At 40.6% G+C, this 26,456-nt stretch overlaps 2 protein-coding genes across 8 annotated transcripts in view; both read left to right on the top strand.

Annotated features, from left to right (window-relative positions):
• NCOA3 (nuclear receptor coactivator 3) overlaps positions 1-26,456 on the top strand; it is a 1,019,275-nt gene that overhangs the window by 524,522 nt on the left and 468,297 nt on the right. The gene's annotated exons all lie outside the window — the stretch shown is intronic.
• EYA2 (EYA transcriptional coactivator and phosphatase 2) overlaps positions 1-26,456 on the top strand; it is a 201,098-nt gene that overhangs the window by 91,428 nt on the left and 83,214 nt on the right. For all 6 annotated transcript variants that reach the window (XM_042465931.1, XM_042465926.1, XM_042465928.1 and 3 more), the window contains one exon: positions 26,124-26,191. In XM_042465931.1, the coding sequence (XP_042321865.1) occupies positions 26,124-26,191 (68 nt within the window). The remainder of the gene's footprint in view (positions 1-26,123; positions 26,192-26,456) is intronic.

Here is a 26,456-nt window from a genome sequence, read left to right as displayed (position 1 = left end):
CTGTACATTGTATTATTTGTATTTTATATTCTCATAACTCACTTCAGGAATCCTTTTGGTTACATGAAGAAATATATAGATTTAATAAGCTGAACTAAACTTTTCCAGAAAGTGATCTCCAGGAAATTTGGGCTTAGGAGGAAAATAAATCTGAGAAAGTCATGACAACAATCTCAGCCACTTGTGGTTGATATTTTGGGATGATCCATAATTCAGTGATAAAGCACATGCTTTTTATGCACAAGGCTAGCTTTACTCCCTAACATGATCTGTACTATTTTCCTTTTCCCTGGGCAGAGAAGGTTATTGACCTCTTTGCCACACTCTCTCCCAGGAAAGGCATTCGGCTGCTGCTTGTCATTCTGATTAAAATATCAATTAATAGACAGTGCATTTGCAATTAACTAGAGGAGCACTTCCTGCTGCTGGCTGTGTGAAATGCTAACTTGGCTTATTGAGATGGCAATCTATTCGGTAAAGAGGGCTTGAGTGGCCCTTGGAATTGGAGATCCTCCAGATGCTGACTGAGTCCTAAACTGACTTTGCTCTTCCTATGACTTCCCTGTGCAAGAAAGGAAAGGGATGGACAAATCATACTCAGCTACAACCTTGGGATTGCCCCTCAAGTTTGCAATTGAGCTGATTTAACTTTCCTGTATCTTTCTCCCATAGGGGAGACTCTCCTCTCTTCCTCTATTGTGGGAGAGCATTATGAGAAGGGCCTCATTTGTGAGATGAGACATCGGCTGGATATGCCAGTCTAGTGAGCCAAATTTGGCCTTCAGACCGTTCCTCTCCTTGGTACATATAATAAGGATCAAAAAGGTGTTCTTAATTAGGAAAAAGTAGGTTCCTGTGTTCCTGTGAGACTTCTAGTTGTATGCCCCTTAAGTAAGTGTAGTTTTGGTTTTTTGTTGTTGTTGTTCCTGCTATTTTGACAGACAGGGGCTGGTAGACTCTCCCTACTCTAAAGGACATAAAGTGGAGTATGTTTCTATCATTTTGGCTTAATTTTAGTCCTTCTCATGGGATGTTAATGTCTTGTGGCTTACAATCTGGGAAGCAAAAATCAAGCCACAGATTGTTCAACAGCTGCTGCCTGTTTTAGGGATGTGAAGAGATTTCATTAATTGTCTTTGTAGTAGCTTTACATGGGTTTTTTAAAATTATGTTCACATGTTACATTGGTTGTCTCCTTTTCATTTTCTCCTTTTAATTATTTAATGTGTCTTATGTTGCACTAATATTTGAAGAAATGAGTGGGTTTATGGCGGAACATTAATTAAAATGAAGCACTTAAGTGTGCTTCACTCAGCTTAGTGTGAAATGCCAAGGATATCATGTTTAAAAGAATTGTGCAGGTATACCCCAACAAAGCAGATATGTTCCTGATCATTATTTAACAGAAAATTGTGTACCAGAGGCAGAAATAGGAAAGAATAGGGATAGCCAGACTTTGTTAACTGAGGTGTGTCTCCATGTTATTCTTATCAATACGTTGTAGATTTTTTTTTCCGATGACATTAATAGCATTTTCCTGCTTCCTTCTGTTGCTCGCCTTTAATTCAGTTTTACTTCTATCCTTTAACATTTCTGAACTGAACTACACATAATCTCAGCAAATCAATGTTTGTAAAGTCATACTTATTATAACAACATGAATGCAGGCAGCTCCTTTTGGGTTTGGTTCCACCAATGCCCATCCACTGCCCTGAAATGAACACATATGTGGTTTTAAACTGATATAGCTTTTTCAACCTGTTTTGCTTCGTTAAATTATTTAATATATTTTCCCTTTACATTATTTTGATTGTTATACATTTTGAACTATTAAATTGATTTTACTTGTATTTTACCATGAGATACTGTGATATAGGATGGGATACAAATATTTTTAATAACCACCACAGCATCCTGCCCTCCCAGTAAAGTAAGCTTTCTTTTGACTTCAGAAGCAATCATTTAAAGCAAAAAGAGGCGGATGGGCAAAGGGAGGGTTAAATGCTACCTGTTGACTCCCATACCTGTACTACATTTAGGTTTTCATGGGTCCCTCCTTCTCCCTCGTTTTTCCTTATAACTTGAATTTGACGCATCATGTCTCAATTTTTGGATTACCCAGATTTTGGAAAAATTGCACACTTTCCACTCTAATTTCTTATGTAAACCTTTTCTGTCAATTTTGGCTGGGAGATGTTTATTTTGTTTACATTTTGTGATTCTTTTTTCCATACATGCAAATAGTATTGGCATTTAAAAATATTGGATATCTACTCAGTGCTACCTCTGTTTTTATCTCTCATATGTATTTAAGTAGTTCCGCAGAGGCAAGCTGCCTTCAATGTCTTGGTCTCTCCCATGGAATTATAGGTAATTGCTCAATGTTTATTTCACTGGCAAGCCAGTCCATTTTATGCTGGGAACACTGTAAAGAGATGCTCACTTCCTTTTCCAATCAAAAACAAGCTTCCTAGCTGTTCAAAGGGGAAAAGGTTGTCCCACCCACCCACCCCCCTTTTTTTAACTAGCTCTTTATCTTGGGTTTATTTACCTTTTCAAAGTGCCGGTGAAAGCGCTGGTTGGGATGTTCAGGGCCTTCCGTCCTTCATTGCATCCGAGGAATGTGCTCTCAGGATTTTCCCACACTTTGTACACCTGGGAAAATGGACTGGGATTTAACCCCCCCCCCCTTCTGCTGCCAGCTTTCATAAGCCACTTAAAGGAGAGTAAGGACTTTTCCTGTATGTAGCTTCACTGACACCTTGTTGGGCCTCATTGTCTTATTTTGACTGAGTTTTTTCCTCACCACATACTGCCCCAATGTGATGCAGCTGAAACAGCTGCGAAAGCAGTAACAATTTTCTGTGCCATCAAATCTTTAGACTTGACCCTGAAACCAAGGAAAGTTATGAATTGTATTGAATGTTTTGGCTTTTCCAGTAACATGCCACTTGGTACACCTGCTTCAGCTGCTTAGATATAAATTTATTTTCATTTTTCTCCTAACAAAAAAAAAATATTATCCTAACAAACTTTTAATGTGCATCAGCTCTATTATGACTATGGTAGTGAATGGATGTGAGGTGGAGTGGAGAAGAAGTAGCTTATATCTTTCTGTGGGAAGTGACATACTGTACAATGAATCTGTGCTTTGAATCCATACTATACAGTTGTATCCAATGAACACAACAACAGAACAAGAGTCACTGCGACAAAATTATAGAGTTCATACATTACTATAATAGTTCTGCTTCTCCTTGTGCAGGAGGAGGCTGTGCAAACAGAAAATCAGTTTAGGATTTAATTACACTTTTCTCAGAGAATGCTCCAGGGAGCATTGTCCATGAGCTTGAAGTAATTTGTTACCAGGAATGAATTACACATACTTAATTTTCTTTTGTGATAAATAACTTTGATTATGTATTTCTGCATGCCAGGGCATTGGACTTGATGGCTCTAGTCATCTCTCCCAACTCTATGGTTCTATTATTTTATTAAATAAGGTGTTGTGGAGTTACGTTATAATTGCAATGCAGTGAGAGATAGCTGCATCAAGTAGTGAATGCCTCACTACAACAAGGCAGGTTTCCAGCTTGTCTAAAAGAGGTTGTGGTGAGGGCACTACTGAAAAAAATCTTCCCTAGATCCTACCAGATTGGAGAACTATCAGCCAGTCACAAATATTTCCTTTGTTGGCACAGTATTAGAATGACTGGTGGCTTCCCAGCTCCAAGGGTTTCTGGATGAACTGGGTTAGATTCATTTCAGTCTGGTTTTAGGCCTGGCTATGGGACAGAAACAGCTTTGGTCACCTTGGTGGATGACCTTTGCAGGAAACCGAATAGGGAGAGTGTGTCTCTGTTGGTTCTGTAGGCCCCCTCAGTGGCTTTTGATATCATCATTCATGATATCCTTCTGGGTCACTTCTCTGGGAGCACTGTCTTACAGTAGGTCCACTCTTTCTTGTAGGGGCGAATCAGAATCTGGTGCTAGGGGATGCCTGTTCGACACCTCAGGGCTCTGTTCTGTCCTCCATGTTGTTTAATATTTATATAAAACTCATGGAAGAGGTCATCTGGAGTTTGGGGGTTCAATGTCATCAGTATGCCGCTGACACCCAACTCCTTTCCAGCTCCAAGGAAGCTGTCTCTGCTGTCAGTAATGGACTGGATGAGGGTGAACAAATTGAAACTTAATCCAGACAAGACAGAGGTGCTCCTGATCAATCAGATGGCAGATCAGGGAATAGGGATTCAGCCTGTGTTGGATGGGGTTACACTCCCCCTGAAATCTCAGGTTGGCAGCTTGGATGCGCTCCTAGATTCAGATCAAAGCCTGGATGCCCAGGTTTTGGCTGTGGCCAGGAGCGCATTTTCACAGTCAAAACTAGTGTGCCAGCTGCACCCATTTTTTTGGGAAGTTGGATCTGGCTACAGCGACACATGCTTTGATTACATCTTGTTTGGACTACTCTAATGCAGTCTAAGTGGGGATGCGATGCTTGGGTCCAAAAAGCTGTGGCCAGGCTGTTGACTGAGGCTGGCTTCAGTGAAAATGTGAGTCCCTTGCTGAAACAGCTGCACTGACTACCAGTCTGTTTCCAGGCAGAATTCAAGGTGCTGGTTTTGACCTTTAAAGCCCTAAATGCTTTGGGTCCAGACTATCTGAAAGACCATATCTCCCTATACAAGCCAGCCTGAGTGTTAAGATTGGCAGGGGAGGGTTTTTTCTCAACCCCACCTGTGGAACTCCCTTCCATGGAAGATGAGGTCAACTTCCTCCTTGCTCTCTTTTCACTGGCAGCTGAAGATGTTTTTGTTTTTTTTTTAGGTAGACTGTTGGTGTATGAATTATACTTAAGTAGAATGGTGTGCTCTTTTAATGTTTTTTTTTAACTTTTTAAATAGTTTTAACTATGCTGTGTTTTTAGCTTACATTTTAATATTAGTATTATTTAATTATTTTTTAACTTTTGTAAATAGTGTTTTAGTTTTATCCTTTATAAATTATTGCAAGGCTTCTTGAATTCAATTTTAGGAGAAAGGCAAGATATAAATAACAACAACAACAGCTTAACTCCCTCTGTCGCTGTGGTAGCTTGGAGGAAAATAAAAGTTCCTACCCTGTTCCTGCACTGACCTGTTGAGATATTACAAGGGCCAAAACAGGTAAAACACGGGTCCAAACCACACTCAAGGACAATTCTGTGGAGTAAAAAGGCCATAAACAACAGAGAATCCCCTGACCATGTGGGCTGTGTGCTGTTGTATTGGCAGATAAATGGAAGCCATGCAAGCCACTGACCTCTTCCCATCCAGAAATTCCAACTCCCACCACAGCACTATCACTTGGTTTGTATGGTTCCTCCAGTGCATACTACATTTTAACAGGATGGCAGGGAAGAGTGTGTGGACAGTGCTGCCAGTATTGGCCCATTGTATGTGCCGCTTATGCAAACAGCTCGTCCTCCCTGTGGATTCAGAAACCCCGAGATAACCAGGTTCTCCTATCAGTGCAGACACAACCTATGTTGTAACTGGTTTTAGATATTTTAATAGCTATGAGTTCATGTGATCTCAGTACTGAAGTTTGTTCTAATTACAGGTCTCCATCATGTGGTAATGTGATTTTAAAGTAACTCAAAAGTAATGTTTTATTATTGCTATGTTATGTGGAAGGAAATACTGCTTTTGAAAGACTGGGATACAGTGAGGATTCAATTATTTTGGGAGGCTTTGATCCTGTAACTCTGATAATTTGTTTTTGAAAGTAACTTTCTAAGCTCACAAGGTGTAACCTTGATCAAATCCTTGGATCTGACAATTGTAGTTTTTAACAGGATATTTCATGAACTGAAATGCATAGCATAATGGAGGGTAGAAAGCTACAATAATTATTGGTGCTTGAGGGTATGATGTAGGTAATTAAAGTCACATGGTGGGAGAGCAACTATCTCCATTTATTACCTGTACCTTGTTACCATGATTCCCCCCCCCCATGTAATTGTTTTAGTGTTGGGGAAATATGACAGATCATCCCCTTCCAACCTGAGCAGATACCCAGCAGAAAATATTATAGAAATGCCACAGCTAGTTATGCAACTGTGACATTACAGGTAGTAACTCCACTGATCACCAAACACAGACATATTCCCTTATGGTGATTACTACATGTTCTAGGCATGACAGTTCTGAAAATATCAACTAATGTTTTGCTTTTGGCTGTTAGTCATGATGGCTACATATGACTTGTCAATACTGGCAAACCCAAATTTTTAATACTATAGCATTTTATTTTTTGCATTTGCATAATTTTAAAGGGGTTTGTTTGTACCCGTTTTTGATATTTTACTGGCTTTTTTCTTCCAGGGTTTAGTTACTCTGGCTTTGAATTTTGAAATTTTTAATATCATTATATATTCACTCTTTGCATTTGCAGACTTCTCAGTGGGGTATTTATACCCTTTTAGAAATAATATTGGTTTTTTTGCTCCAGGGTTCAGTTATTCTTCTATTTATCCTGGCTATTTACATTTTTTGTTAGAACCCTTCGGTTTGGTTTGGTTTAGTTTTATATCTTGGGGTTGTTGGTTTTTTTTTGGTTTGTAGGGACTTTGGTTGGTTTGCTGTCAATACTGGCAACACAAGTGGAAGGGTGTTATGGGCCTGGTACAGATTTGCCCGAAAGGGTGGGCTGGGGCTGCCTTTCCTTGTCGCGTAGCAGCGCTGCAGCAACCAAATTGTGTGGTGCTGCTCCACGGCAAAAAAGTAGTGCTGAAAAGCAGCTCCTTTTTGCGCCGCTGCAAGCAGCCTGTGGCGGCGTGAGCACATAACTGCTGCGCGGCTCCATTTGGACGCCACATAGCAGTGATGTCATCGCTATGCTCGCCGTGTATACGGTGCCGCACAGGGATGACCCCCTCGTCACGTGCAAGGGTTGCGGGGCGAGTGGATGCGCTGCCCCGAGACAACCATCACACGTGACGAAGGCATCCTTCAGGACCCATCTGGACCGGGCCATTTACAAGTGGAAGGTGGTATTAGCCTGCTTGTGGGATCCCCATAGGTATGAGCTTGGCAACAGTAGACTGTATGGCCCTTTGATCTGATCCAGCACAGCTCTTCTTATGTCATTCGTCTTAACAAATGTATAATTGTAATAGCATGCTGGCAGATGGTAATTGCTACTGAGTGTCTAGATTTTGAGCATGGATGGCAGAGCCAAAGAAAATTTCAAATCCACAAATACCTGTCTTCATATACACACACATTCACAAGCTTCTGTGGCTTGTGGATTACACATTGCTTAAACTGAATACTCAACATAAATCTACTTGAACATGCTTAAGAAGGTATCCTAGTATGTATTACTCACATTAGAAGTGATGATTGGATCTTTTTGGATGTGTGTGTATATATGTGTGTTAACTTATATTCCTTTGGGGTTCTTGCCTCTGTAACATGTTTATGTGCTTTAGTGGTGTAATTTTCATCTCTTCCTTGAGAAATGTAAATTATCCTGTGCATTATAAACATTAGATTCATCTAACATCGTGGAAAGTGGAGAAGATGGCGAGGCTATGTTTGGCTTACTGTCACTGCGATGGTTAGCTTTGTAAAACTAAAACCTCCATAGAAAATTAGTTGTCCCCTTTTCCTGGAGCTTCTCTCTCACAGCTGGTTTGTATTAGCTGCAGTCTAAGGCTGTGGCAGCAAAGTTGTGCTTCATACCACAGTGAGCTTGGGGAGGGAGAGGCTTCATCTTTAGAGTGCTTAGGTCTAGGTTTTTAACAGTTCCCCCTGAACTAGATGGATGCTTCCCCCCATCCCAAAAAAACACATTTAAAAGTCATTTAAAAATTCATTGTAAAAAACAATGTTAAGGAGTGATGGGATAATAGAAACAAAAGGAAGAAAATGTTGATTGACAATAGTCTGTAGCAATCAGGGGGGTAACCCTCACTTAGCTATTGCTGTATTATTGTGCTGTGTTGCGACTGTCTTAGTTGTAATTGGATGCTGCCCAAGTTTGTAGACGTGAATGTGGTTGGGAACTGCCGTAGGCTGCCTGGAGTCCTAGCCATTGACTGGGAAGGACAAAGACCATGACAAACGCAATTTGTATTATTTATAAACTAACAACTTGAGCCTAAAAACTGCCTTGAGGTATGAATATGGTTAACATCTATGTTCTGTACAAATATTTTACTTGTATGATCATTTTTTAAATTAAAACAGCATTGTATTACAACAGAACTAAACTAAAGATGTGACCAATGATTTGACTTGATTTATTTTGAGTCAATACGTGAAATTAAAGCCACTGTTTGCTTACCTGGTCTGTTGTTCCTATGCTGCTTGATCTGACTCATTCTACAATCCCTAGAAGCCTGTGAGAATCTTCGTTTTGTCTCTAGGATCTGTGTGACTTTTTAAAAAAAGAACCTTCTTTCTCTCTCATAATTTATTTCTCACTTAGGCCCGAAAGACTGGTCTGTGCACGGAGTGAGGGCACAGCATCCTGACACTGGATGCCCTGACTCTGCCCCCAGGGTGTCATGATGCTGTGGCTGTTCCAAATGGTGCACGGCATCATAGTGTACATCTGGCACTGCATCCAAATGACGCAGCGCCGAAGGGGTACCATACAGCCATGCTGCCTCAGCTATAGTGCCCTTTGGAGGGTGCAAAAAGAAGCCACTTTTTGTGGCTCCTTTTTGCATCCTCCAGAGGCCAGATTGGGGCCGCACCATGAGGTTGCTGCAGCCCAGAAAAGGGCAGCTGCAGGCCGCCCCTTTGGGTAGTCGGTATAGCACCATAGACTTTCCCCCCTTCAACTTACTAACGCATTCAGTCTTCTGTCTTCCATACATCCTTGCTTTTTCTCTGGTTCTGAGCCAATTCTGGCGTAATTTATTTGTATTATTACAGTTACTGTTAATTCAATGTATATCCTTCCCTTCTTCATAAGAGCTCAGGGCAGTAACAATTTAGACTTTGTAAAAATGTAAAAATCACAAATTGTGAATACTGTATTTAAAATTGCAATCATAAAATTACAAATTACATATCTCAAACAATACAAGTATTATTTGTAATCTGACAAATTTGGATATATCTTAAAATACAATAAAATCTATAATGGAAGGTAGCAGTAAAATATATATCAAATGCTTATTTCCAGAGAAGTTTGATAACAAAGAGATAATTTTTTAAATGGTGCTTGGAAGACAAAAGTGTGGAGGACAGGTCTCTGATGGAGGATGGTGAATTCTTTCTTGTATATATTTTTTAATTTCATCTATTATTCAACAGTCATAGAACATACCACATCATCACCTCATCACTATTACCATCACCCATCCCCTCACCAATCAACTACGTCTAACATAATTTGTTACAATCAAACATTATATCTATAACTCTAAATGTCCCTCTGCTTAAAAAAATCCTCTTCTAATTATTTTATCCTATTTATCTCATGCATCCTCCTCCTTCTTTCTATTCCTTCTTCATCCTTCTGCTTCCTATTCCTTCTTCATCTAATTCTCTCTCCCTCTAAAAATTTTCCCCTTCCAATTTCGTTTCTCCCTTTTCTTCCTCTACTTCTTAGAAATCCCCTCCCTCCATCCATTTCACCATCTTCCCCATATCTTCCTCTATCATATCCTCTTCACCTACTCAAAACCTTCATCTATCTATTCTTCCCTTTAAAAAAAGTTTTCCTCTATTTGACATACTGTCCTTTTACTTCTTTTTTTTAAAAAAAACACCCTCACATATTGACTTGAGGATGGTCAATTCTGACTGTTTCTAATTTTTCTAGGGAGTTCATTGCATGCAATTTTCATGCCAAAGCTTCTGTAGTACCAAAATCGACCACTGGAGCACTGCTGGAGGACAGGTGATGGTTGGGCGGCAGCACAGCAGCAATTTTGTGTGCAGTAAAATCAGTTTTAATCCATTCCAGCCCGATCCCGTCCTATGCCCGGGTCGGCATGAAAATTGCACGCAATAAACTCCTAGGTTGTGAATTCATTTTGTTCAGGCTGCACATTAAAAAAAATATTCACTTTGCGAATTTCTTCAAATACATACAATTTTGTATAAAATCTTGCCTAATACATATGTTTTCCAAGTATCTTTCCTGAGAGCATGCATTTTGGACATTACAGTTGCCACTCCTTCCTTATGGACTTGAGGTCCATGGTCATGAATACTCACGGAGGGGCGATCTCCATTATTTCCAATGGGGTGCACCCCCACAGCACACACCCTATGGGGCTTGAATATTGGCGAGTCTCCATTTTCATAGGGGGGAGGGTCCAGAACAGATTCCCATGAAAATGAAGGGCCAGCTGTATTTTCAAGACTTTTACTTGTTTTAGATGGAAGACTGTATCCAAAAATTCTGAAAATTCTGGATACTGAAAAAATGAATAAGTTGCAGTTTACATATTGGTTCAGGAAGTGTGAATTATGTATGTTCACACAGGTCCAAAAAAACCACTGCAGAAATAATCCAATTTGAGACCACTTAGATTGCCCTGGCTCAGTGCTAGAGAATCCTGGGAATCTGGCACCAGAGCTCGCTGACAGAAGGCTAAATGTCTCACAGAACTACAGTTCCCAGAAATCCCTAGAACTGAGCCAGGGCAGTTAAAGTGGTCCCAAACTGGATTATTTCTGCAGTGTGTTTTGGACCACAGAGAATGAAAACCAACAACATTTATTGTGCATCCCTTGTAGCACTGGATCCTTAACCCGACGGTCTGATACATGAAGCTGATACATCATAAGATACATGATAATTGTAGCACATGCTGCTGAGTAATAATTGCTCTAATTAACAAAGGAATAGCACAGGTGAGGCCTGTCTTTAGCAAGAGGGCCTCATGGACAAATTTGTAAGTATTTGCTATTTCTGTTGAGAGAGTGATATGCAATGCGCTTCTATCTCTTGCTTTGGATTAAATTAGTTCACCATGCACAGCAGTCTGCAGTAGCTAGCTTTAGGGCTTTCTGTCTGCTGAAAAGGAATTTTAGGTTTTGTCTGTAGTGAGCAGCTGTCTCTTATTCGCACATATGGCAAGGATGGAGTGCAGTGGAAATGTGATAGCCAAGAGAAAGATACATGCGCAAAACTTCTCACACGTGAAATTCATCTTTCTCTTTAAACACCAAGAACCTTGAATCAATACATTATGGGAAAGGAACCAATTTCCATTAGCAGAATTGAATTACCCAGAAAGGCTTCCAAACTGGCAGCTGCAGCAAAGAATGTCCAAAGACATAACAGCCCAAATATATATCAGTAAAATAGATGTCTGTGGCAGGAGCCTGTATCACAGCTTTCGTTCTCTCCCTTTTTAAAAATGTTTTTAAAACTAGAAAGGATATCATAGGACAAGCTTTTATTCTACAACCTGCCATTTTCAATCCAGGACAAAAAACTAGTCCATGCATGAGAGACCTGCTACATCAAACCAAAGACACATATCATCCAGTATCCTGTTTCCCACGGTAATCACAGCAATGCCTTTGGATAGTCAACAAGATCATCATAGAAGCAGTAGCTCCTTCTCTTTCATGTTTGTCAGATTCTTGATACTGCAGGTAGCAAACAGCTATCATGACCATTAGCTACTGATAGTCTTGTCATCTAGTACCTATACAGTCAGCACTTCATATCCACAGATTCTGCATCAACAGATTCAACCATCCACAACTGGAGAATATTCTGTCCCCTCCCTCAGCCCCTGCCTCAAAAAATTCAGAAAGCAAGCCCTGTTTTTGTCCTTTTATATAAGGGACACCATTTTACTATGCCATTGTATATAACAAGACTTGAGCATCCATGGATGTTGGTATCCATCAGGACATCCTGAAACCAAACCCCCGCATATACTAAGGACCCACTGTAATGTGTCTGCTTCCCATTTTAAGGCATTTGATTTGGTAGCCATTGCCCTGTCTTATTGTAGTTTAAATAAGCCACCTTGATCTTATTGGAGAGGCAGGGTAGAAATTATTATTGTTGTTATTATTATTATTATTATTATTATTATTATTATTATTATTAAATAGGTATTGCCACCTATACTGGATGTTTCCCCTTCAGATTCTCCTGTGCTCTAGTCAGATCACATTCCACAGATCTGCAACCTTGGATACCCACGGAGGGGTGACCTCCACTATTTTCAATGGTGCGTATGTCCCATTCAAACCTATGGGGCTTGGATATGCATGACCTTCCATTTTTGAGGGGGGGGGGTTCAGAATGGATCCCCCATGAAAACAGAGTGCCAACTATACACACACACACACAACCCCTTTTGTTTAAGGACAGTGTACACACAGAGACAAGATAACAGGTGCATATTCAGATGAGACTAAGAGTGCATCTACAGTAGAAAGTGAACGTGGGGTCAAATTTGAGTTTCCCAGAGTGTTAACCCTTTTAAAGGAAACAAAAATATGCAGGTTTGAAAGTTAAACTTGTTAGAGTTCAGCTTTCAGCAGCAGAACAATGAAGGTGTAGGTCAGACTATTACCATATTTTAAATCTGTTTTCCTAAATTTACTCAAAAATAGCAAACATTTAGATTGTAATTTAAAAAACAAGCAATAATGGATTTAATAAATATATACATAAAATAACTAAAACCTAATCTAACTGGTATTGGTTTAGTTAAAGAGAAATAAATCTGACCATCTTTTTTAGAAAGCAGGAAGAAAAAAACCCTGACTGCTTAAAGCAGTTTAAAATCTTGGGAAAGAGCTCTTGAACTGCCTCCAATAGTCAGTGACCAGTCACATGATAGTTAGAATGAGAAAGAGAGAGGGCATCCCTGTCTAACTAAGGTGGGACAGGAGAATGCAAACATAAATTTTCTAACAGTGAATCATTATAAATTATACTATAATTTGTCCATACCCAAAATGTATACCTGTGTATATACTGAGGATCACTGTTACCTGTTGCAAGTGGATACTGCTTAAAGTGTATGCCCACTCTAGAGAAAAAAATTAATTTCCTGAAAAAATGATGTTCCTTCTTTCTCATATTATTTTGTTCACTTTGTTGTCAGTAATGGTGATAATACTTTGACTGCAAATTAAAACAACCATAGGCCTGACAAAGAGGGTGGTTCCTAACCAGCACTGATCAAATTGCTGGTTGCACTTATGCTCCCAGTTTAACTATCTATTTTTCTTTGGGGTGAAGTCTTTGAAATGCAAGCTTTGCTAGACATTAATGCACAGCGTGCTTCTGTGGAAGTTAAAACTCTGCTGTTCTATAATTCTGTGCAGCAGCAAAGTCCTTTGTTCCATCCAGAATTTTTATAAGATGCTCTTTACAGCAGTTTTCAAACTGTTCCAGACAGAAATACATGCTGGGCTGATTGGAAAGGATCATTATGCCAAATGGCAGAGAACTGAGCAATATGACAAGACCTGCATATGGGTTCAGTTATCTGCTGCTTTCACAGGTTGCTTTCATGTTGAAGTATCCCCCAATGAGAGCCATGTAACATTTTATGTCCTCTGCTCAGTAAGTGGAGGTTTTGCTGTTAGATTTTGAACTTTAACAAGCCACTAGAGCATTGTTGATGGTAGGTAATTTTGTTGAGCTCTTAACCTCTTGATCCCAGAGTATCATCTTGGAGAAGATATTTACTGCCAAACGTTTGTCTGTCATGCTAGGTATTTTGAAGAACCTACAGAAGGACTACCTGGATCAGTAGCTCAGACACAGACACATTTCTGCCTGAGGAAGAATCACAAATGGTGCACACATCACTCCCATATTGAGGATATATACCATCCCGGGCACCCAGTTTATTTAGGGATCTGAGCCAAAACAAAATAAAATTAAAAAATCACCTAAATGTATTTCCTTTCTGACAATAAAAAATAATGATGATAAATAAAATAACTAATGGTTGTTGCCTTTTCACATGATGTACCTAAATTTGTGCTGCCTGAGGTAGCTAGCTAGCTCTGCCTACTGATAGGGCTGGCCCTGAACAGATCTAGTGTTGTATGCAAAATAGAGGAGATGGGTGTAATGCATGCATTCCTCCTTTGTTATTGTGAAGCAGGTGCGGGAAAAGTGTGTCCAGTGGGCAAGATGCAGCCCCCAAAGCCCTTTTTTGAGCCCCCCCAGAACCCGCTTAGGACTTCACCTCCTCAAAATGCCCCTGTATACCTACTAGGGGGCATTGGGGATAAATTTGCCACACTCCTCCCCAACTGTGTTAGGCCCAGGGAAGCCTTTTTGCAAAACCAGATGTGGTTTCCATTTCACTTTCTAGGTTGGAAAAGAGATCTCTGCTAGGCCTAAAACAGACCTAAAATGTGGTAAAATTTTCATGCATAGATTCCTCCAAGAGATGCAAGATGGCATTTCAGTAAAAAATGTGTGTGTGTGTGTATATATATATGGAAGGAGTGGAAATGTACCATATAGGTAGATGGGATGGTCCTTGGAGGTCTGGTGAGGGGCTATACCAAGACATGACTGTAGGTCATTCATGTCTGAGATTTTTTTCAAAATTATAATCTTTTTCTCGAAAATGACCATATAGCTGTAAGTAAAGTCACATGCTCTTTGGAAGGAAGGTTCCAAGGCGCATTCCGGACGGGCCCTATGGGGCACCGTCGTTACGTGCGAGGGGCGGCGCTTCCTGACGCATCTTGCCCCTCGCATGTAACTACTACGTCAAAATGGCAGCGCCACATACAGATGGACGCCGCTATTTTGACGTTGTGGACATGCAGCGTCCGGACATCACGCACCAGAAGTGGCAACGCGAGTGTGTGCTCGCGCCTTTCGGCGCCACTTCCAGGACGCAGGAAGAAGCGCCATTTTGGAGCTTCTTTGTTGCTGCGCCCGGGAACCGCGCGGTTTGGCTGCTGCAGTTCCCGGATGCAGCAACCGGCAGCGGCGTGAGACCGCCCGTTTTGGGTGGTCTGTAACACATCCAAGTTTACTATCTTGTGTCTCTTGTAGCAAAGATCTCAGAAAACCCTGTAGTAGGTTCATGTTAGGGTCTCCATAAATCAGAAACAATGTGAAGGCACACAACAACAACAACAACAGATGTCAAAAACTATAGGTAGGTAGGTTGGGCTGTGGAAGACTTGAGACCTTAGGGGAGCAACACCAAATCCAAGTAAGAATTAGGAAGAGTTACTTTGTTGGATTATAGGTCCCAAAGTAGAATCATTATGGCCAGTAATTCCATAATAATAGAGTCATTATGTCCAGCAACACCTGCTGTCTAATCCAAGTAGGCAATATTATTCTAATCTGAATAATTAAAAGGTTGAAATCACATTAATTAAACCATCAGGTGGTTGCTTGAATGTACATATAAGCATCATCTGGAATATTTGTTTTACTTGGTACCAACGTAGCGACAATGTGTTTTTTCCCAGAGAGTTCACTCATTCCAATAGAGTTTCTCAGAGAGTTAACTCATTAATTTGTCAAAAAATCAAATGAATTCTCTGGCTATGGTAACTGGGCCCAGGTTTCATAGACATATATAATTAAGACTAGTTTGGTTCAGTGGGATTTCTGGTGAGTGTTAAGGTCATAGTCCTAACGCATGACCTTGAAATGTCATGACAGAGCAACTGGATGGAAGTGAAAGTGAAGCAGGTCTGATTTGATCAGTGTGTACACAGAAGACAGCTAGAAATCTGGCAATCCATATGTATGCTACAGTCTTGAATCCCATTGTGGAAGGAAAAGTGGAATCTAAATAATAAACAAGCAGCATCTTTTAAAAGCATCACGCAGGTTTCTACAGTGGCTTCAGATTCCTACAGGAAACTCCTACAGGAAATGCATCCACATAGATTGCAAATTACAAAGGCAGGAGAAGGAGTCAATTACTCTCTCTCACCATTTCAGGCTACAAGCCAGTCATTTCACAATGAGAATGGTTTTTCTTTTGTCCGTACTGAGAGCTTGGAAACATTATTTTTTGCCCTGCTGACTCCCAGGATCCTCCAACTAGCATGGTCCATGTTGGTTGGGGTGTTCTGGGATTTATAGTCTTTAAAAAAACCCTCTTCCAGCCTTTTGTTATGTGCTTTCAAGTCATCTACTTCAAGTCAGGTACCCTTAGATGCAAGTATCATAGCTGGCAAAGGAGCTCTCAGTAATTACAGAAATTAAATTAGTTGGGGTTGCCTCTCCCTGCTTTGCTTGCCCACCCGGCCCTGGAACTACATTTATCTTGATACTTTCTTGGCCATTGAAAACATATGAACTGGATGGAGACTTTAGTAACCCAAAAAGCAAAACACACATTGCCCAGCAGGTCGTCTAACAAAACTGCATGCACTTGAAGTTAACTACAGGTTAGCTACTAGTTTACTGTTGTGCTAATCCATTAAGTAACTCAAAGCAACATAGGCCAGTTTTCCCTTCCCCCATTTTGGCTTCAGAACAATCCTGTGTGAGTTAGGTTTGGTTTTAAAATATTGCCTAGCCCAAAATGAGTTCTATGGCTGTGCAGGGATTTAGAAGTGAGTCTCCTAAGGCCTAGGCTGACATGCTAATCGTTACACTATGCTGTCTCTTCGTGTAAGTCCAACAGAACTCAAAACCCACACACCATGCAGATATTCAAAAATCTGTCATGAAGTATTTTTAAAATAGTGATTGCTGTGAAAAATGATCATCTATTGTTTCAAATTTGGTAATGAAAAACCACACATTTTGCAATCCTTATGTATTCCAGCATGGACTGAGTAGTGGAAAGAAAAGCGTTGACTTTGGAACAATCTTCTGTGGTTTGTGAATGCTGCAGTTTTCCTACATGGCAAACTGGCAGGATTGCCAGTTAGACATTTCTGGCAGTTATACAATTGGCCTCTGTGTACGTATACATATATGTGCATACATACAGTGGTGCCTCGGGTTACGAAATTAATTCGTTCCGCGGCCGCTTTCGTAACCCGAAAAGCCTTCGTAAGCCGAATTGCCATAGGCGCTAATGGGGAAAAGCCGCGTTTCGTGCGAAAAAGCGCCGAAAAGCACCAAAAATTTTCTTCGTAACCCGAAAAAACATTCGTAACCCGGAACAATTATTTCCAGTGGGATTTTTTCGTATCCCGAAAATTTCGTAACCTAGGTATTTCGTATCCCGAGGTACCACTGTACATGTACATATCTATGCTTTGATTGCAGCATACCCAAAATACTGGAACATAAAAAACTTGCTTGAGCATGCTTGCTTTTCATATAGCTGATGATTCTCAAAGTGATTTCACTCTCTCGTTTGGGAACTATCAGCATTGGCAGCAATCATAAACATGAAGTAGTTTTAGTCCACTTATTTTATTTTATTTTATTTTTGAAATTTTCTTTCTGTGAGATTTCATTGGTCAAAGATACAATCTATTCTGAGAATTTATGTGCCTCAGCTGTGCTTTTGGAAAAAATAATTAAGATGGTTTTTTGTGCTGAAATGTTTACATGTGACAAAAATAGGATTTGGGAATCTATCTGATGGTCTTAAACAAAGGAAAGCCTAGCCCTTATGTTTATGGATAAACAATTAAAGACACACAGGATGTTTGTGGGAAGGCCTGTGTTGTTTGCACATAGATGGTTCTTAGTGTGATTAGTCCAAGGGCATGCAAGTATTCCAGCTATGGGGTTGGGTGGGGAGAGAGAAGAGGACATGGCTTTTCTAAATATGAATTCTGCCCCCATGAAATTTTGCATCAGTCTCCTAATTTTTAATTTTGTGATAACTTAAATCTTCACTTGAAAATTTAGAAATACGACGTAGGTATCCAAAGAAAAGGGATGGGCAAGGTTATATACCAAGAGAATGAGCACAAAGCAAATATAACAACAACAACAACAACAACAACAATAATAATAATAATAATAATTTTTATTTATATTTCCCACCTCTCCCAAGGATTGAAGCAGGATTACATCATTAAAATAACACAGTACAATTCCAGAAAAACAATCTCTAAAATACTAATACTGAATTACACATTCCTATTAGTTCCTTAAAATCCAATCATCAAATAGTTATTCAGTCATAATCAAGGGTGTAGCATTAACCATAATCTCTCATACAGAATCAGGTGGGTAAGCCCGCCAGAAGAGATCCATTTTAAGTGCCATTCCACAATTTAGGGGCCGCAGCAGTGAATGCTCTATGGAAAGTTGTGGTTAATCTGGTATTATAATATTCCAACAAATTCTTCCCAGATGTTCTGAGTGTGCGGGGCGGATTATGTAGAGAGAGGCGTTCCCGCAAGTAACTCAGGCCCGAGCCATGTAGTGCTTTAAAGGTAATAACCAGCACCTTGTATGGTGCCTGGAAGTTGATTGGGAGCCAGTTAAGAGATTTCAACACTGATGTTATAAGGTCAAACCTAGAAGTACTGGTGACCAATCTGGCTGCAGCATTTTGAAACAATTGAAGCTTCCAAACTTGATACAAGGGTAGCCCCAAGTAGAGCACATTACAAAAATCTAGACGAGAGATTACAAGTGCGTGTATTACTGCTTCAAGGTCCTTTTTGTCCAAGTAGGGGCGCAGTTGGCATATCAACCGAAGTTGGTACCAAGCACTCCTGGCCATCGCATCTACCTGAGATGTCAACTGCAAGGACGAGTCCAGGAGTACTCCCAAACTGCGAACTTCGTCCTTTAGGGGAAGTGTGACCCCGTTCAGGACTGGTTGACAAATCTCCATTCCCGGGCTTGGGGTACCTATCGCAAGTACCTCCGTTTTCTTTGGATTCAACTTGAGAAGCGTTCTAGGTGTGAACACTTTTCGCTGTATCACTTTCGTCAGTGCTAGAATGAAGGAAAAATTCATTTTGGAGCCAGAATTTTTATTTTGGGAGCAGTGCTCTAATTTCCGCCTCCTCCCTATAGTTTTCCATCTCTTCCTCCTTAATATATTTTATGTGGAAAGAAAAAAGGCCATAGAGATGGCGGAGGGGAACACATTACAAGTTAACAGTGATGAGAAACAAGGCATGAGTACAGTAGTTTCCTTCTGCTTGTGTTCCCCAGTAATTAGTGTTCACAAGACTGTTTCCTCTAAGGTAATGTATAGATGTCAAGACTCCAGGGTACTAGGGTTTGAATCCCACTCAGCCATGGAAATCCACTAGGTAAGTTGCCCACTAAGTGAGTGAGCAAATCACACACTGTCAGCTGGCCTAAATACCTAAAGGCAGCATATCCTATCTGATCTTGGAAGCTAAGGAGGGTCAGCTCTGTTACATACTTGAATGGAAGACTTGCAATGAATACCAGGTACTGTAGGCTATATTTCAGAGGAAGAAACTGGCAAAACCAGCTCTGAGTATTTTTTGCTTAAGAAAACCCTATGAAATTCATGGGGTCACCATCCATCAACAGGTGACTTGAAGGTGTATACACACAGAAACTGCTTCAAAGGAAGGCAGTTGTAAACTTTCTCTCAATAAATCTTGCCAAGATACCCATGTGATAGGATCATCATAAAATGGAATCCACTTGAAGGCACATAACAACAGACAAATAATTGACCATAGAAATGTATACTGTCTTCTTCTTTTTACCTACAATATTGTTGTTTTTTTAATGTTATAATTAGATCAGGGGTAGGCAATTTCAAGAGTAAAGATGGTATAGTGATTTGAGCACTGAACTAAGACATTGGAAGAGCATGGTTCAAATTCTCATTTGGCCATGGTAACCCACTGGGTGACCATGGACAAGTCACACTGTCACAGCCTCAGAAGAAGGCAAGGGCAGGCCCCCTCTGAACAAATTCTCCCAAGAAAATTACACAATAGGTTAACCTTAGGGTTGCCATAAATCAGCAATGACTTGATGGTACACAATAACAGATATTTCAGGGATTCCAGAGGCCAGTTTTTCACTCATACACTGCATCACCCCCATCCAGACTGAACCCAGAAAACCACTTCTTAAAATTAAAACAAAGTTTGCGGGGATCATTTGCTTTATTTTCAATGATGAAACATGCTTCATGGAGACTGAGTGTGGGATTACATAGCTTCGTTATTCTGCTTCCTAGAGACAGGAATGATTCTGTTCTTTACATAATTATTTTAGTGGTGGTGATGGTTATTCTGGGGCTTCCCAAAATGCTCAAACCCTTAGATAACATTGCAGGGTTAAAGTGATTATGGCCACTAAATATACTGTGGTTCAGATGTTCCCTCCACCCCTATCACTTACTTTTTTTTAAAAAAAAAGTTAAAGACTCTGCAAGCATGTGGCCCACCAGAGTTGAGACATACCACATCTATGGCTTAGACTCAGATGCAATTGCATTAAAAGTGTGGCACACATTTATTTTTAAAAGAACATTAAAGGAATGGTAAATGGAATCAGTTTGTCATGAAAGGACACAAGCTGTTTCATTCATGGGTTTCCTAATGGTTTCAGTTTGAGTTTTGCCCTTATATGCTCAGATGTCTTTTCACAATCCATCATTAGGAAAACCCATGGCGTGAGGTCAATTTAGAGTTTTCCTATGGAGTACTTTCCAGTCCTGTGCATCTGAAGGGCCGTTCTTCTCTAATACCTAGGTTGTTTTATTACCAGCTAAATGTTCTCTGTTACCTGTGAATGAGGGCATTGTGACATGTTAGCAGCTGATTTGATTGAACACAGATGTGAACTATGCTCTGCATGGAGAGGACCTAGGAGTAAAAGATCTTGACTTGTGCTTCTGATTTTAAAGGGGTGCATGTGATTGAATGGAAGCTGGATGACATAAGCCCACCACTAGGATAGGGGAATTAATAAATGTGTCATTTACCTACGCATCCATCTGTTTCTGCTGCAAATGGCAGAAGCCCTGAAAATTAGCAAAGGGGACCAAGAACAGTTTTGTACACACATTACTGATGAAGGACTGCCAACACCGCCATCAGTTTTAATCAGATCTTATTTAAGAAATTAGAGCAGGTTGTCAGGCTTTTGAGTTGTCTATCAAATATTCTGAAGAGAGCTGGGGTGTGTGCAAAACTTTCTTTCAGAAGCTGTGTTTTTATTAAGAATGGCCAAATTAAACAGCAGGGCATATAGCAGCCAAAACAGAGAGACAATAATAAGTGAAGGCCTATTTAGAAGGTGAGGATTTGGCAATGGATAAGAAATGTTAGGAATCAAAATACTGAGGTACTGGTCAGTTTGAGTACAACAGAGTTTCTAGGTTCTTGCAAGTTAAAGTGTAAGTTTTGCAGTCTGGGACATGGAAGAGAAAGTGATTTGCAGAACAACTGTTGCACAAACAGAATAGTGGCTGACATCCATGTAGGTGGTTGTTGTTAACTGCCCTCAAGTCAGCCTTGACTCATGCCAGCCTTGTGGATGAGACATCTCCAGAACCCTTTGTCCTCCATTGCTCTGCTTAAGTCCTGTAGATTAATGCCTGTGACCTCCCTAATTGAGTCTAGCCATTTGGTATGCAGTCTTACTCTTTTCTTTTCCTGTCCTCCACCTTTCCAATCATTAATGTCTTTTTCAGTGAGTCATGCCTTCTCATGATGTGGCCCGCCTCAATTTTGTCATCTCGGTTTCCAGGGGAAGTTCTCATTTGATTTGTTCATTTGTTTGTCTTTTTGGCTGTCCATATGATCCTCAGCACTCTTCTCCAGCACCACATCTCAAATGAGTTGCTTATTTTCCTGTCTGTTTTCTTCACTGCCCAGCTCTCACATCCATATGTGCTGATAGGGAATACTGTGGCTTGGACAATTCTGACTTGAGCGCTCAATTGTATGTCTTTACTCTTTAGGAACTTATCTATTTCTTTCATGGCTGCTTTTCCCTTTTCTAAAATTGAGGCCTCTCCTTTCTCCTCCTACTGAGCCTCACTCCACTCATACCATCTCTTCTACTGAGTTCTGATGTTTTAAAGGAACTCAGGCAAATGCCACACCCCGTTTCTGCCCAAAGGCAGATGTTTGGGGAGCAGTGGTGTCACCCCCCCTTTGGGTGTCACTTGGTTTGGCCCGCACCCCCTAATGACATCCCTGGGGCAGAGAATTACTCATCCCTTGCTGCAGGTCAGGGCTAGGAACTGTGCAGCCCTCCAGATGTTGTTGAAATGCAGGTTCATCTGCCCTAATGAGCATTGCCTGTGGTAAGGAATGCTGGGAATTGCAGTACAGCAATATCTTGAGGTCTATTCCATTCCCACCTGTGCTGTAGGTCAAGATGAAAACAGGAACATTGGGAGAACCCCCAGCACATGGGAATCACTAAGGCATTTGGTATCTTCACTAAAGGATCATTCAGACATCATTTTTTTAGTGCTACAATGTGATTAATCTCACTCATGCAATCTGGGTTTGTTATTCACTATGGAACTGCATCAGTGCACATCTCTATGAGTTCAGTTGCTCACATGTGCAGTCATTAAAATAAAGATGGTGTCATACAATCATAGAATCATAGAATCGTAGAGTTGGAAGAGACCACTAGGGCCATCCAGTCCAACCCCCTGCCATGCAGGAAATCCAAATCAAAGCATCCCCGAAAGATGGCCATCCAGCCTCTGTTTAAAGACCTCCAAGGAAGGAGACTCTATGTAAACTATGTAAATGCATTTAAAACATATTCAAGGCAAGCAGTGTTTTATCATGGGTCTATTCGGGTCTATTTGCATTGGTTATTCACACTGCCGATGATGTGGCTCTTTTTAAAAAAAAAACTCAGGGAAAAACCCAATATCGATTATCCCAGATTAAGTCAGGGTTTTGGCAGGCCCCCCCCCCAACTTAATCTGGTGCATTTGGGATGAGTGTGAACAACGGAGATTTAACCCAGATTCATCCTGGATAATTTTCACAGTGTCAGTAACCCCTAGGATATGTAATGCCATCAAAATCTTCTCAAAGACTTTTTTTTACCTAATATCCTCTTTCTAGTCATAACAAAAACTGGTGGGAAAGTGGGAAATAATCCAAATATTAAAGATTAGGGAGAAAATGATTTCTAACTCCAACAGGCCATAACTGAGGCATTCAACTTTTTAAAAAGTTTAAAGTCCCTCATAAATTTATCTAGCTCAGTATTGAATCTGTGGATAACTCTGATCCTGTGTTCTTATTTGAAAACTTATCTCTGCTTCCACTTTAACTAAATTTCTTGCCTAGAAGTTTTCTGATGGGAACAGAAGGAATGAGCTACATTCCTTGTTTTGCCTCAGTACCTTCAGCTTGGTTTTCTGAACATGCATGGATTTTGATCTTAGGTGCTGAGTCTACTGAGATTTTCTTTCTTTTCTTTCTGGCTTGGAAACACAAAGCTGTTGACATGTAGATAGGTCTGTGATTTATCTCCTTGGCATAAACACTCCAGTCTGAGCCCAGAACAATATTGGGTGGAGGATACCCAAATGTAGCAGTGTCCCAAGCTGGTATCATAAGGCAGATGCAATGGCAAGGGATCATTAGCTCTTGACCCCTCCTGTGCTTTTAATTTCTTCCCCCTCGCTTTGTCTGAAATGCTTTTAAAAGCCAGATGTGATGGTAAATTAGTTCTGGAAGCAGATTCTTTTCCTAAAAAAGGGGGGTTGGCATGAGATTTATTTCTCCCTGCATGTTCCTTTGTGACTGACTGCACTTGGCGAGCTGCAGTTTGTTCAGCTGTCCATTCCCCTGCTTAATCTTGAGTCTTAAAATAAAAACAAACAAGCGGATATTCACAGAAAGGACACAGCATGGAGACACTGAGGAGCACTTGTTCATGTGCTTTGGCTAAAACAGCACTCTGCTGATACTGACTCCAGTATGGCTAAGGAAGCTGGCCATGCCTAGAGTAAGAAACTGTGTCAGGGATTTGGTTCTTCATATTCTTTTAAGCAGAAGAGGGAAAACCACCAACAATCCAGCAGGCAAGCATATTCCTGCTCAATGCCAAGCCATTTCAACATTTGCAGGGGAACAAGAGGTCAAATTCACAGCTAGGAACTCCTCCATTTAATGTAAACTCAAGGCTCTAGCCAAGGTTGGAAGCTTCTGGTGCAATTCTGCAGATGCCTACTCTTGCCTAAGCAACATAGCCTGTTGTAAGGAATGCTGGGAATTGCAGTACAGAATCTCAATTCCCACCAAGATGAAAATAGACCTGTGAGAGAAGCCCCCCATTGTCCCACTGAGTTCACTGGGGCTTACACCAGGGTGATTGAATATAGGATTGCAGCTTTAGTGACTGTGAACTTTCAGATCTGCACCTTTCCCTCAAGATGTTTCATTGCCCAGTGCATAGGATGTATCTAGACATCACAAGACCAAGACTTAATTCTAGCTTTGTCAAGCATGAACTGGCATGCTAGTGGTACATGTTGGTTGGTTGATCCTTGTGGTGGGAGAAACAAGCCAGAGCATGGGCTACTGCTAAGTTTGGACATTGTCCTAAGCAAACTAAGGCCTTAATATTTGTGGGGGTTTTTTTGAAACTCCCATTGCAAATGGACGTAAGTGGGTAGCATTCACCAGACACTCATGAATAACAAGCTAGGGTTGGTCCAGACAACATATGAGGGGAACCTGGTTCTGCATTCTACACAAGAAGGGCAGTAGTGCCCCCTTTCCCAAACAGAGTGGAGACTCTTTTTCAACTCTTTTGCTGTTGTTGCTTTGCCAGGCCTGCAGTGGCTATAGTTCTCTGCTGCAGACCCAAATGCAGGAAGAAGCAATGCCACCAATGCATGTCCCTCCTCTCTCTCAGAGCAAGACAAGAAGGTGGATGAGCCCTGTGAGTTGATAGCAGTGGTAGCCATACAAAGGGGATGGCACTTCCCTCCACAGAACCAGCCAGCCCCAAACACCTGGTTCTGAGATGGTCTTCTTCAGATCTGTGAGCCATGTGGCATGGTCTGGGAGATTGCTTGGGCAACTCAGAGACAAGCATTTGGAATCTAGCCAGCTTTACGTACAGTGCAGAACTCTCCAGAGAAATAGAAACACAGCCCTTTCCAGGAAGGGGATGGGTGGCATGTTTCAGCACTCTGGCAATGGATGCTGGTGATCAACTTTGCCTAATAGGAATAAAGTCTGTCCTGGCCCTGGAAGATGGTACTTAGCATTGAACCTGGGTAACTGTGGTCTGAAAACATCAGGGGCTTCTCCTCAGTTGAGCGGATATTATTGATGATTCCTAACTCTCTCTATATATTACTCAATGACCCATCACTTTACTTGCATCTGAATATGTGCACTGACTCATTTAAAAAGCATTGTATCTTCCACTGAAGTGAGGATGTGTGAAAATTCTGCAGTTTTTAATCTGTTCATAGTTTATTCAAACCCACAGGACATCACTTAATAAGTATAGTCATCAAATGAAGGGCATGTGTGTGTGAATCAACCCTCAGTTGGTACTCTCTATTGGTTCTTTCATGTAGGAATGATGTTCCTCTTTGGCTAATCTTTAGTTATCAATTTTTCTTGACCAAGGTATTGACACAGGGGATTTTTAAATGTAAATGACCACTTGGAAGTGTTATTTGTGCTTTGTAATTCAGGGACATAGCTATGTTAGTCTGAAATATCAACATGCAAAGAAATCTTGTACCACCTTTTTGAAACTGTGTTGAAGAAGTTGTAGCATAAGCTTTTATAGACTTGGTCTACTTCCTCAGTTGCATCTAAGTAGACCAAGTCTACGAAAGCTTATGTTACAACTTCTTCAACGCGGTTATTCTCAAAGGTGCTACAAGATCCCTTTGCACACTTATACTTTTTAAGTTACTGTTAATGTTGAAGGAAAAGGTTGCTAAGATTAATTAGCGCTCTTTATACAAATTTACATTGTTGTCAAGGGGAAATTTATGGTATTCTGGAGTGAATTCCAGGTAATCAAGGTATAGTTAACTGAGGAATCTCTGGGAGCTGCAGATGACCAGGACCCTGGAAATGTTCATTTTGGGACTATTTCTTCCAAGAAACCCCTTACTACTACTTCCTTAATTTAACATATGATAGAGATTGCCAAATAAGTTGTAATGAGAACACTTACCCAAACAGTTGTTTGGTTATTTATATGAAGGTTGGTAAAATTCTGTGAATCTTCTCACTGCTTCTTCTGATCTCTCTTAGGTACCTCAGGGATTTACCAGGGACCCAATGGCCTGACAGGTTCTGCAGGTTTCAGCACAGTGCACCAGGTACAGTTTCAAACATTTTTAAAAAAAATCTCTTGGAAAGGCAGTTCTTTTATCATTTTTCTCATGAATCATGCAAATTACTATAAAATTAATTTTTACATTTCTGCAAAGGGTGGGGGGGAGCACCCAAGCACCATTAATAAAGAATGGAACCCACTGTAACTCCACTAAAATCATATCAAATGTTCATAATCAATACACCACCAAATCAAAGAGCAACACAGTAAAACTTTATACCAAAGTATTTTTAAAGAAATAGATCTTT

Source organism: Sceloporus undulatus, chromosome 4 (assembly GCF_019175285.1).
Source record: "Sceloporus undulatus isolate JIND9_A2432 ecotype Alabama chromosome 4, SceUnd_v1.1, whole genome shotgun sequence".
Lineage (NCBI taxonomy): Eukaryota > Metazoa > Chordata > Lepidosauria > Squamata > Phrynosomatidae > Sceloporus > Sceloporus undulatus.
The sequence above is the reverse complement of the archived record's forward strand: the minus strand, read 5'-3'. Positions and strand labels throughout refer to the sequence as shown.